Source organism: Sapajus apella, unplaced genomic scaffold (genome assembly GCF_009761245.1).
Source record: "Sapajus apella isolate SASKATOON/1434 unplaced genomic scaffold, GSC_monkey_1.0 scaffold42, whole genome shotgun sequence".
Lineage (NCBI taxonomy): Eukaryota > Metazoa > Chordata > Mammalia > Primates > Cebidae > Sapajus > Sapajus apella.
In genome coordinates this window covers 6,922,075-6,935,452 of record NW_022436982.1, presented here as the reverse complement: position 1 = coordinate 6,935,452, position 13,378 = coordinate 6,922,075, and the positions used below count along the sequence as shown (strand labels likewise).

Genomic DNA, 13,378 nt, shown 5'->3' with positions numbered 1-13,378 from the left:
GAACCTCCATGTGTTCAGTGATCATGATGCTCTCTGAATCCTGTCCTTTTGGGTTTTTGTGGAATATTCATTAGGTAGGCATAATTGATTAAATCACTGGCCATTGATCAATTTAATGTTCAATCTTTAGCCCCTCCCTAGAGATAGGGGGGATAGGCTGAGTATCACAACTCTGTAATCATGCCTTGGTATTTCTGGTGACTAGCTCTCATCCTGAAGCTGTCTCGGGGCCGCCAGCCACCAGTCCGCTCAATGGCATGCAAAAGGTACTCTCATCACTCCAGAGATTCTAGGGGTTTTAGGAACTCTGTGCCAGGAAACAGGGATGAGACTATTGATATATTAAGAGACTATATGTATAATATATAGTTCTTACATCACAACACAGTGGTAAAAGGCTTAAGGCTTTAAAAAAATTAGTATCAAAACAAACATGACTAGTATAGACTAGAATGTAAAATTTGACTGAGCTTTAAAGATAAAGCAAAAGATTTCAAACATATTTTGATATCCAAGCTGTCTGTTTTCAGTGTGCTAGGAGTATGTGTTCATTCTGCTTTGTGGTTAGGGGTATTTTAATGAAACAATTCGAGGAGCACAGCTAATATCTAAAATCATTCTAAGAAGGTTTAAGTTGGATCACAGCCATCCCATTTAAGAATATTTCTCCCCAGTATGAGTTCTTTTATATTTATGAAGAAATGGGATACAGGTGAAGGCACATGTCCATTTCTCTTAACTGTAGGGTGTCTGTATTAGTCAATATTCATACTGCTATAAAGAAGTACCCGAGACTGGGTGATTTATAAAGAAAAGAGGTTTAATTGACTCACTTACGTTTAATTGACTCAGTTCTGCATGGCTAGGGAGGCCTCAGAAAATTTACATTCATGGCAGAAGGCGAAGGAGAAGCAAGCACTTTGTTCACAAGGTGGCAGGAGAGAGAGTGAGCCTGTGCATGCAAAGCAGGAAATGCCACACTTTAAAACCATTAGCCCTCGTGCAGATTCACTCACTATCAGGAGAACAGCCTGGGGAAATCACCCCCCATGATCCAGTCACCTCCTGTTAGGTCCCTCCCTCAAGATGTGGGGATTACAGTTGGAGATAAGATTTGGGTGGGGACACAGCCAAACCATATTACCATCTCTCCAGGATGAATTGAAACCTAGAAACACTCAGTGCTTAAAGATTTTTTATAAAAAATCACAATCTTTATAGGATTTTCTTTTCTGTATAGATTTGTTCTCTGGCAAGATTTTCATAATGTAGAATTTTTCTCTGTATGCCATGAAATAGAGTTTCATAAAATACAGAATCACAAAGGCTTTGAAGAAAATAGATGCCTAATTGCATACTTGTTGCTTATCAGCAGACTCTTCCTGACCTCTCCATCCCCAAGAAATCACCCCTATTATTCCCTAAAGCTTTATTTTTTCTTTCTTCCTGGGATGAGAAGTAGGTCTGTAGGTAAGTACAGGACGAGGTACAGTTTAATGTTACAGGGAACTCATTTTCATCTGCATTGTCTGCCACCATTGTTTTCAACATGTACAAATAACCTGCGGTCTGGCTCTGAAGAAATCACTAATCGTTCAAAACCTCTTTCCCTCTACATATTGAAGAATATAAATATTAGCTTTTAGACATTTTGTACCTTTATCTATTAAGTGGAAGACTGTAAGAAATTATGTGTTTTGGCAGTCTTCTTGATGACTGTAGAGAAAATACTGATAACCAGGAGTTCTTGCCAAAGAAATTATAATGTTACATCAGCTGTAGGCCCAGGCCCAAGCTTACCACCATGAGACTAACAGGACAAAGACACTAGTTCCCTTTGGATGAGAAATGAAACTGAATTCCTGACCTGACCACGAAGGGTCATTCCAACCCCCCTGGGTGTTCCTTATATTAGAAGCTATCCTAGGACCTAATGGACAATCAAAAATCACCAAGTGTTAGAAGTGGCCAAGAAATGTGAATCTAGAAGGATTTTACTGTCCTTGTACTTCAGGTTTTGCCTATCTTGTTTCACTTCTTATATGGTTTTCCAGCTGAAAAATAGGTGGAGGCTACTAGTTCTCTTTTCTGCCTTATCCCTCCTCCACATACTCCAGGCCAGAGGTTCTCCAACTCTAGCATATGTCCAAGTCACCTGGAGGGCTTGTTAAGCACAGTTTACTAGGCCCCTTCCAGAATTTCTTTTTTTTTTTTTTTTTTTTTTTTGAGACGGAGTTTCGCTCTTGTTACCCAGGCTGGAGTGCAATGGCGCAATCTCGGCTCACCACAACCTCCGCCTCCTGGGTCCAGGCAATTCTCCTGCCTCAGCCTCCTGAGTAGCTGGGATTACAGGCACGTGCCACCATGCCCAGCTAATTTTTTGTAGTTTTAGTAGAGACTGGGTTTCACCATGTTGACCAGGATGGCCTCGATCTCTTGACCTCGTGATCCACCCGCCTCGGCCTCCCAAAGTGCTGGGATTACAGGCTTGAGCCACCGCGCCCGGCCCCAGAATTTCTCATTCCGTAGGTTGTGGCTGGGTGGTTGGGTGGGGTCTGGGATTTGCACTTCTAACAGATTCCCAGAGGATGAGGTTGCTACTGGTCACAGACCACGCCTTGAAAATTACGGCTCCAGCCTATAACCATGCCTGCAGCTCCCTGGACATGCCATGGTCTCTTTCTATGCCTTGCCTTTGCCTGGAACACACTCTCCAGTCTTATCTTCTTTGCTGCTTAGGTTGTCCTGCAGATTCAGCCTGCATACCACATCCTCTGGGAAGCCTTCCTTCATGCCCTCTCTTATCCCCTAGAGTTAGGTACTTTTTCTCTTTGTTTCTATCACAATTTTCTGTTTACATATCTCTCTCCCATATTAGACTATTAGCTTTTAGAGAGCAGAGCGTGTATTTTATGTTCATTCACCAGTTTCCACTGGTGTCCACTGAAGTGACTGACACATACTAGGTGCTCAATAAAGATTTGTTGAGTGAATGTCTCTACTCACCACAGCCTTGTTTTCCTTAACAAAAGGATGTGAAGCTCAGAAGTGGGGACCTGAATGTAACCGTCGCTGTACTGCTTGTATGAACAATGGTGTCTGCCACGAAGATACTGGAGAATGCATTTGCCCTCCTGGGTTTATGGGAAGGACATGTGAGAAGGGTAAGCCAAGAGTACTTGGTAAGTAAGCTGTGGATTTAAAAAGCCATCGTTTCTTGATCTAGAATTTTAGATCTGGACACAGATGGGAATGGAAGCTAAATGGCCTCTGTTAGTCCAGATGGTACCTGTGTGTAAATGAGAAAAAAGTGCCTTTTCCTAAAGGTTCTTTATTACCAACCATTGGAAAGTTATAATAAATATACAGATCTATGATATTTACAATGTGAATGCCACCCCCTTGGTTTGCACAGTGCACAAACCAGCATGCTTGTGAGTGATGTCCCTGATGTCCTCTCTCTGGGGCAGTTTCATTATCAGTAAAATGGGCCAGCAGGGTGTGCTCATCCTACCCACGCCACAGCTGAGCTTTGACTATTTCCCTTATTCACTAAACTAGGAGAAATGAATCCGAAGAATTATGCATTTCAAAGGGTTTCATATTTGACTCTGAATCGTCGTTTCTTTTCCTCCCGAAAGCTTGCGAACTGCACACATTTGGCAGAACTTGTAACGAAAGGTGCAGTGGACAAGATGGATGCAAGTCTTATGTGATCTGTCTCCCTGACCCCTATGGGTGTTCCTGTGCCACAGGCTGGAAGGGTCTGCAGTGCAATGAAGGTATGCATTAATCACACCTTTGTACAGAAAACGTCCTAGCAGGTATGCAAAGGAGATCCAGTTTGCTGGAAATCACAATATAGGTTATACCTGGATTGCTTAGTCAGCTACCCACTACTGGACGACAGAATTTTGAATCATAGATGTTTTCATCTAATGTAAATTATACTTTCACCATAAAAAATTTGGACTGCATAGAAAGTACTTCTCATAACTATCACCTAGGGGATCTCACTAAAGCACGGATTCTGGTTTGGTAGGTATGGACTGGGGCCCCAGGTTCTGCATTTCTAACAGGCTCCCAAGCAGTTTTTTTTTTTTTTTTTTGAGACGGGGTTTCACTCATGTTACCCAGGCTGGAACGCAATGGCGCGATCTCGGCTCACTGCAACCTCCGCCTCCTGGGTTCAGGCAATTCTCCTGCCTCAACCTCCTGAGTAGCTGGGATTACAGGCACGCACCACCATGCCCAGCTAATTTTTTGTATTTATGGTAGAGACAGGGTTTCACCATGTTGACCAGGATGGTCTCGATCTCTTGACCTCGTGATCCACCCGCCTCGGCCTCCCGAAGTGCTGGGATTACAGGCTTGAGCCACCGCACCCGGCCCCGAAGCAGTTTTGATGTCGGCTTTCAGACCACGCTTTGAGTAGGAAGACCATAGAAAACTTGTTTTTTTCAGTGAATCATAAAATCACAGCTTTAGCCGCGTGTGGTAGTGCATGCCTATTGTCCCAGCTACTCAGGAGGCTGAGGCAGGAGGATCCCTTGAGCCCAGGAGTTTGAAGCTGCAGTGAGCTATGATTGCACCACTGCACTCCGGCCTGGGCAACAGAGTGAGACCTTGGAAAAAAAAAAGGAAATCAAAATCAGAGCTTTTAGGTTAGATCCAAACAGGATTTGGGGGCTCAAAAATCGAAGAAGTTAAAATCTTACCTGCAGTGGACCTTATGCAAGCAGTACTAACCACACCTACTCAGAGTCCCTCTGCCCTTTCTAAAGTATGCTTTCCTGTTTGACCGGGCTTGATGGAGTGCATCTGACATCTACTTTTCAGTATGTGTTTCACATCTGCTGTCACACAGTAGCTCAACATGAACCTGTAGACAAATATGACAGAACCTCCCTAATGTATATGAATGTTGTGAATTCGCCAGAGCTCAAAGGCTCTTCAGTGTTTATCTCACAAAGTCAGCTTTTCCCATATCCAGCACTAAAGGTAGCTTTGATAGGGTCCCAGCAACTTGATAACCATGCTCCAGGGCAGAGCCGTTCAGTAGAAATATAAGCCATTCGCATGTAGAATTTAAAATTTTCTAGTGTCCACATTAAAATGGTGAAGAAGAATAGGTGAAATAATTTTTATATATTATGTAACCTAGTATGTTAAAAATATTATCAGTTCAACATGTAATCAGTAGCAAAAGTATTAATGAGATATTTTACACTCCCTTTTTCATAGTAGGTCTTTGACATTTCAATTTGGACTAGCCATATTTTAAGGGTTCCATAGCCAGTGGCAAACTGTACTGAATGGCACAAACCCCAGGGGCTTGGAAGAGGAGAACAAAGAGGAGAGTTACACAAAAGTTAGCTCCTGCCACCTGCAATACCTCATTCAGTTCCCTCTAAATGCTATGTCTACCCCCTGGAACATGGAGTGAGCCACAGTAGTGGAGGAATCCCATCTGGCCTTGGAAATGTGCCTCTTAAGGTAAAAGGTGACTCCAGGCAGGGGCAGATCCCTTTTAAAAAAAAAAAATTAAAATCTTACGCAAACTGCGAACACTTTGCTAGGGCCCAGGGAGGGGTGCATGCAGGCAGTCTCTAGACCATGAATGTCACAGCTTCATAGTGACTGTGTCTCTGGGCCCACGTTTATGAGGACATTTCATGAACTCATCCTAGCCCATTTCTTGCTCAAGAAAATCACCATGATTTTATGCATAGAACTGTTCTAATATACTTCCGGACTCCTTTCAACAGTCATTATCCTGTTCAATCCATCCAAAAAGCAGTAGGAAAGCAAGGAGACATTTCTAATCGTTACTACTTAAGGACACCGTCTCCTCTGATAGTCCAGGATTTAGAATAGTCACCAATAGATTGTATATTATCAGGCTGGTTTCTACCTGAGGAAATAAGCAATAATAGAAATTTTTGAAGCAAATAGTGGGGATAATAAAGAGAATACGGGAATTCCACTGTGCAAATACATGATCATTCAGTCATTCAGAGCCCTCCGCCAGGAAGAAAGTGCCAGTGTGTACTAGAAACTAAAAAATCAGGCTTCATGATGTTTTATGGTCTTCTGCCATCACAATAGAAACTTGATTTTAGTAGTCAGATTTCCTTTATGCTTATTAATAGTTCTCAACCTTTCTACCATCTCCTTTGAGTAAGAAGTTGTGATTAAGTTTTTTTCCCAGCTTTATCGAGGTCTAATTGCTAAGTAAAAATTGTATGTAGTTAAGGTACAAAATGTGATATTTTGATATATGTATACATTGTGAAATTATTACTGCTATTAAGCTACTTAACATACCCGCCACCTCACACAGTTACTGTGTGTTTGTGGGTATGGTGACAGCATTTAAGATCTCTCAGCAAATTTCAAGTATACAATACAGTAATATTTAGTTTAGCCAACCTGTTGTATATTAGAACTCCAAAACTTACTATTCCTGCATAATTAAAATTTTTTGCCATTTGACTAGCATCTCCCCATTTCCTCCACTCCACAGTCCCTGGGAACCACTATGCTGCTTTCCTTCTATAAGTTTGACGTTTTTAGATTCCATGTATAGAAGAGATCTTACAGTATTGGTCTGTCTATGCCTGGCTTATTTCACTTAGCACAATGTCCTCCAGGTTCAGCCATGTTTCTGCAAATGACAGAATTTCCTTCTTTTCAAAGGCTGAATAATATGTCATTATATATGTGTATACACCACATTTTCTTTATCTATTCATCCATGGATGGACACTTGGTCAATTCCCTATTTTGGCTACAGTAAGCAATGCTGCAGTGAACATGGGACTACAGATGTCTCTTTGAGATAGTGATTTCATTTCTCTTGGATATATACCCAGAAGTGGGATTGCCAGATCATATGGTAGTTCTATTTTGAGTGTTTTGAAGAACTTCCATATTGTTTTCCATAATAACTGTACCAATTTACATTCCCACCAATAGCATATAAGGGTTCCCTTTTATCTATATCCTTGCCATTATAACAGGTGTGATGTGATATCTCATTGTGGTTTTGATTTTCATTTCCCTGATGATGAGTGATGTTGAGTATTTTTCATATACCTGTTGGCCATTTGTATGTCTTCTTTTAAGAGATGCTGGCTGGGTGCAGTGGCTCATGCCTGTAATCCCACAGCCCTTTGGGAGACCGGCAGGGGGCGGGGGCAGATCACCTGAGGTTGGGAGTTTGACCAACATGGAGAAACCGTGTCTCTACTAAAAATACAAAATTAGCTGGGCATGGTGGTGGATGCTTGTAATGTCAGCTACTCAAGAGGCTGAGGCAGGAGAATTGCTTGAATCTGGGAAGCAGAGATTGCGGTGAGTCAAGGTCATGCCACTGCACTCTAGCCTGGGCAACAAGAGGGAAACTCTGCCTCAAAAAAACAAAACAAAACAAAAACAGATGTCTATTCAGGTCCTTTGTCCATTTTTTAATCAGGTTGTTTTTCTGCTATTAAGTTGTTTGAGTTCCTGACATATTTTGGTTGTTAACCTCTCAGGTGTATACTCTGGAAATACATTTTCTTGTTCCGTACATTGTGGCTCCACTCTGTTGATTGTTTCCTTTGCTGTGCAGAAGCTTGTTAGTTTGATGTAATCACATTTGTCTATTTCTGCTTTTGTTGTCTGTACTTTTGAAGTCATATCCAAAAAATCATTGCCCAGATCAATATCAAGAAGCTTTTCTCCTCTGTTTTCTTCTAGTGGTTTTACAATTTCAGGTCTTATGTTGTGTCTTTAGTCAATTTTGTATTGATTTTTGAGTATCATATGAGATGGGGTTCTAATTCCATTCTTCTGCTTGTGGTTATCTAGTTTTCCCAGGACCGTTTATTGAAGAGATTAACCTTTCCCTGCTGTGCGTTTTTCATATCTTTGTTGAATCAGTTAACTCTAAATATGTAAATTTATTTCTTGGCTGTCAGTTCTGTTCCATTGGTCTATACATCTGTTTTTATGCCAATGCCATACTGTTTTTATTACTACAGCTTTTATCTTGAAATCAGGTAATGTGATGTCTCTATCTTTGTTCTTCTTGCTCAATATTGCTTTGGCTATTCTAGGCCTTCTATGGTTCAATATAAATTTTAGAATTTTTTTTTCTATTTCTGTGAAAACTTCCATTGCAATTTTGATAGTAATTGTATTGAGTTTGTAGATAACTTAGTTGTGATTGATACTAAAAATAAAGACTGCATTTTAGCTGGGTGAATAAAATACAAATTGGAAACAAATCATCAGAGCCCTAAGACACAAACTTTTGCATTAATTTTGGTTAGAAGCCTTCTAGTAATGTTACAGTTGACCAGAATAAAGATAGCCAGTTAACAGAATCCATTTGCCATATCTCAAATTCTAACAATTGTCTTTGAAGGTTTAGTGAGCTCCAAGGGAAAGTAATGCTTCTACCCTATCCTCCAGGAGCTTATTTTAAGTACCAAAACATAATTAGAATAGCTTAAATACTCTGCTATAAAGAAACAGGCTTAAAAAGCTAACATTTTAAATTATCTGGATTTCTACTTTTCAGCGGTTTAACCATGATGTGCCAATGCATAGTTTTCTTTATATTTATTCTTCTGCGGGCTTAACAAACTTGAATGTGTAAATTTCAACAAATTGGGGGAATTTAAACCATTATTTCTTCAAATATTTTTTTCTAACCCTTTCTCTCTGATCCTTCCTGGACCTCCAATTACACGTGTGTTAGATGTTTTGATATTGTCTCATGGGCCCCTAGAGATAAAATCATTTTTTTCCAACCTTTTCCCTACTTTTCTTCTTCAGATTGGTTATTGATGTAGCTTCAAGTTTATTGGCTTTTTCTCTTGTCGTCTCCATTCTGTTGCTAAGTCCATATATAGTGATATTTGATTTCAAATGTTGTGTTTTTCAGTTTTGGAACTTTTTTTGCTTTAAAAAATAGTTTGTCTTTCCCTGCTGAAGTTTTTTATTGTTTCATTTGTTATGAACATATCTTCTTTTACCTCACTGAGCATAGTTATTATAGTTGTTTTAAAATTCTTGTTTATTCCAACTGTTTATTCTCTGCTGATTTTCTTGTTTCTTAAAAAATGGACCTTAATCCTCCATTTCTTCTTGGGATTGTATCTTGGACACTGAAAATGTTACATTGTGGAGACTCTGGAATATGATATAATCTTTCAGGAATGTTAATTTTGTTTTGTTTTAGCAGGCAATTAACTTAGTAGGATTCAAACCGCTCCCTCACTGTTAGGAATCAGGTCAAACTCAGTTTAGTTTTTTTCTCTTTAGCTGGGCTGCTTTGAGTCTGTACCGAGCATGCACAGATCAAGGATCAGCCGAAGATCTGGGACTTTTTTGACTCTCTTTCTGGGTTTTCCCCTCTCTTTCTAATGGCTGTGGTTTTCCTGACTCTGTCCTCTGATTCATCAGGTCAGTAAGACTGCAGGTTTTCTTTGGAGTCTTAGCTTCCATAGGTGGTGTCAACTGTACCTAACAGTTAGGCTAAAAGCTGAAAAATGGGAAACACATGTTTCCCATCTTCCAAATTTTAGTTCTTCTCCAGAATCTTCCAGGTCTTTGTTTCTTCCTATCCTACTCTTCAGTGCTTTCAGGAAGTTGTTTTCTTTTTTTTTCTTTCTTTTTTTTTTTTTTTTTTTTGAGATGGAGTTTCGCTCTTGTTACCCAGGCTGCAGTGCAATGGCGCAATCTCGGCTCACTGCAACCTCTGCCTCCTGGGTTCAGGCAATTCTCCTGCCTCAGCCTCCTGAGTAGCTGGGATTACAGGCACGCGCCACCATGCCCAGCTAATTTTTTGTATTTTTTAGTAGAGACGGGGTTTCACCATGTTGACCAGGATGGTCTTGATCTCTTGACCTCGTGATCCACCCGCCTCGGCCTCCCAAAGTGCTGGGATTACAGGCTTGAGCCACCGCGCCCGGCAGGAAGTTGTTTTCTAAATGTAGTTGTATCTACAAAAAAGTTGGCCTGATAGGAGCTCATTCAATTTTTTTGGAGGCAGAACTCCCCAGCTTTTAAAGTTCCTGGTAATTCAGATAAATTCCACCCTACCTTACATAAATCAGCAAAGTTGATGGCTTAGAGAAAAATGAAACTAGGCACCTGCAGCCTTAGTTTCCTCTCTTCTCCTGTATTAATACTGTTTTTTTGATGTCTTTGTTTACAGCATGCCACCCTGGTTTTTATGGGCCAGATTGTAAGCTTAGGTGCAGCTGCAGCAATGGGGAGATGTGTGATCGCTTCAGAGGATGTCTCTGCTCTCCAGGACGGCAAGGGGTCCAGTGTGAGAGAGAAGGTAAAGCAAGGTAACACTGTAGTCAGGGCCATGTTCAGCAGGTCTGAACTGAGCTTGCGCCAGCATCCCAAAATCCTCAGACCTCTTTTCTTTCCATCCAGAAGTTGAGAATAATTTATCCTAAATTCTTTCTTTTTTTTTTTTTTTTTTTTTTTGATACAGAGTCTCGCTCTATCGCCAGGCTGGAGTGCAGTGGTGCGATCCCGGCTCACTGCAACTTCTGTTTTCTGGTTTCAAGCAATTCTCCTGCCTCAGCCTCCCGAGTAGCTGGGACTACAGGCACGTGCCACCACGCCCGGCTAATTTTTTGTACTTTTTAGTAGAGACGGGGTTTCACCATGTTGGCCAGGATGATCTCAATCTCTTGACCTCGTGATCCACCCGCCTCAGCCGCCCAAAGTGCTGGGATTACAGGCGTTTATCCTAAATTCTAAAGCACAACATTTTAATTCTTCTCTACTGAACCAAATCGTAGCCTTTATTTCTCTTGCCACTAGGAAGAAACCATATGTTCTCTGTAGCAGCTTAGGTGATGGCTGGCCAGCTCTGCCTGCCTCTTCCGCTCCTTTTCCTAGGAGCAGCCTTTTCCCTGGATATGCATAGCACAGAAAGAGCAATTTGGGATGAATTTAAACAGAGGATATTTTTAAAGCAATAGAAAGAATAAAATAAATAGAAAAGATTATGCTCAAAATGAAATTGTATGTAATTCTAGGTCAGAAATTACTCTGCAGCAGGAGTCAGCAAACTTTAACCCACAGACTAAATCCAGCCCACTATCTTTTTAAAAACAGCGGTATAGAGATAACAGTTTTTATATCAAAATGTTTACCTTTTTTAAAATGTACAATTCAATGGTTTTTGGTGTGTTTACAGAGCTGTGCAATCATTGCCATAATCTAATTTTACAACATATTCATCATACCGAAAGAAACCTTGTACCCATTAGCAGAAACTTCCGTTCTCCAATTATCTTAATTTCTGACAACCATTAATTTGCAGTTGACCTTGAACAACATGGGGGATAGAGGTACTAGCCTTCCTCACAGTAGAAAATCCACGTATAACTTTTGACTCCCCAAAGGCTTAACCACTAATAGCCTATATTAACGAGAAGTCTTATCCATAACATAGTCAATTAACATGTAGACTAGTATCTATATATATTTTTGGCTTTCATGACATACCTAACTTTTTCTTTTTTTTTTTTTGGGGGGGACGGAGTTTCGCTCTTGTTACCCAGGCTGGAGTGCAATGGCGCGATCTCGGCTCACCGCAACCTCCGCCTCCTGGGTTCAGGCAATTCTCCTGCCTCAGCCTCCTGAGTAGCTGGGATTACAGGCACGTGTCACCATGCCCAGCTAATTTTTTGTATTTTTAGTAGAGACGGGGTTTCACCGTGTTGACCAGGTTGGTCTCGATCTCTTGACCTTGTGATCCACCCGCCTCGGCCTCCCAAAGTGCTGGGATTACAGGCTTGAGCCACCGCGCCCGGCTACCTAACTTTTTCTTAAATTTTTTTTGATGTTTCTAGGCTACACAGTTTGTCAGTGAGTTTTTTCAAATTATCTCAAATCTCCAAAACTTTTTCCAATACATTTATTGAAAAAAAAAAATCCAGGTCAGTGGACCTATGCAGTTCAAGCCCATATTGTTCAAGGGTCAACTATATCTTCTGTCTCTGTAGATTGCCTGTCCGTGACATTTTATATGCTCTAAATAGGATGATATAATATATCATCATTTGTAACTAGCTTCATCTGCCAGACCTTTTTTGAGGTTTATCTATGGTGTAGCATGTATCAGTACTTCATTCCTTTTTGTTTCTCACCATCTGTTATTATAAAGAAAAACTTTTTGGATCACAGCCACCCCCATTCACTAATAATCTGTTGCCTGTGGCTGCTTTTGTACTGCAAGGGCAGAAAACATGGCTTGCAAAGCTGACTATATTTGCTCTCTTTACAGAAAACGTTTGCTATCCACAGTCCTGGAATACACTTTTTAAAATTAAAAGAAGCAGACATATGTATTTTCAAACTTAAATAATAAATATATATTGCGTTTTCAATCATATAAATATAAATGCCATTGAAATAAACATATATCCAGTGAAATCTACACTCAAAATAATACAGCTATGGTCTTTTTCCAGCTACTTTTAAAAATCAGAACAAATATTGGGAGTGGGAGTGGGATGCTAGCAAGTTTTCTCAAAGCCCTTAAACTTTATACTTTTTTTTCTTTTGTTACGCCTGGACTTTACTACAGAACAGAAATCAGGGAGTGGTTAGAAAGGGAAGGAAATGCCTTGGGGCGTCTATAAAATTGTATTGAAGGTGGGCAACTAACAAGTTTAAGGATTTGAATTTTGTGCTTGGCTCCTTCCTTTCTGTTCCATTCTGCTGTTGCTGCAAAAGGAGTGCATTCTGATGGGAGAATGTAAGACAGGTTAACCAGGGTGCCACTAGGGCTTTCAGAGAGTAGCTTCCTTTCCAGATTCCCAGCACATCCACCACATCCTCCTTCACCGCCAGCACCTCCACCTTCACCTCCACCCGACTTCAGAAAATACAAGGGGATGACAAAGGAAAGAAATGCTTTGAAAGTGTCAACATATGTTTTTCAATTCCTATTCCAGTAGCTACTTAGGCTGAAAATTTCTCATATTTCCATAATCTTCCCAAGTTTACAGATATATCAAGGAATAACCTTGTAATTGTTGGCACTCTTTCCCTTCTCCTTCACACCTTTACCCATTTTATTCTAGGCCTGAGAAGTAGATATCAGTATAAAATGTCATTATGGACCCCGCCTCTTCCCACCACTGGTAAGGAACAGTCTGCAGTTACTGCTGCTCTGAGGGCACCTCTGTCACCTACTGAGTGTTGGAAAATTTTCATACATGTCTCACATTCAATTACAAATGGTCCAAGGTTTTTTAAGACCATATGGTTTAGAATAAAATTGGTATATTTCCGGGTTATTCGTTCTCTACTATGTAGATATTAGGCAAGAAATCCTGACACCATTACCTTT

The 13,378-nt window shown here is 40.5% G+C and overlaps 1 protein-coding gene across 3 annotated transcripts in view; it reads left to right on the top strand.

Moving 5' to 3' along the window:
• The window catches only part of TEK (TEK receptor tyrosine kinase), a 113,310-nt gene that overhangs the window by 58,439 nt on the left and 41,493 nt on the right, over positions 1-13,378 (top strand). For all 3 annotated transcript variants that reach the window (XM_032300009.1, XM_032300012.1, XM_032300010.1), the window contains exons 5-7: positions 3,033-3,164; positions 3,642-3,782; positions 10,211-10,339. In XM_032300009.1, the coding sequence (XP_032155900.1) occupies positions 3,033-3,164; positions 3,642-3,782; positions 10,211-10,339 (402 nt within the window). The remainder of the gene's footprint in view (positions 1-3,032; positions 3,165-3,641; positions 3,783-10,210; positions 10,340-13,378) is intronic.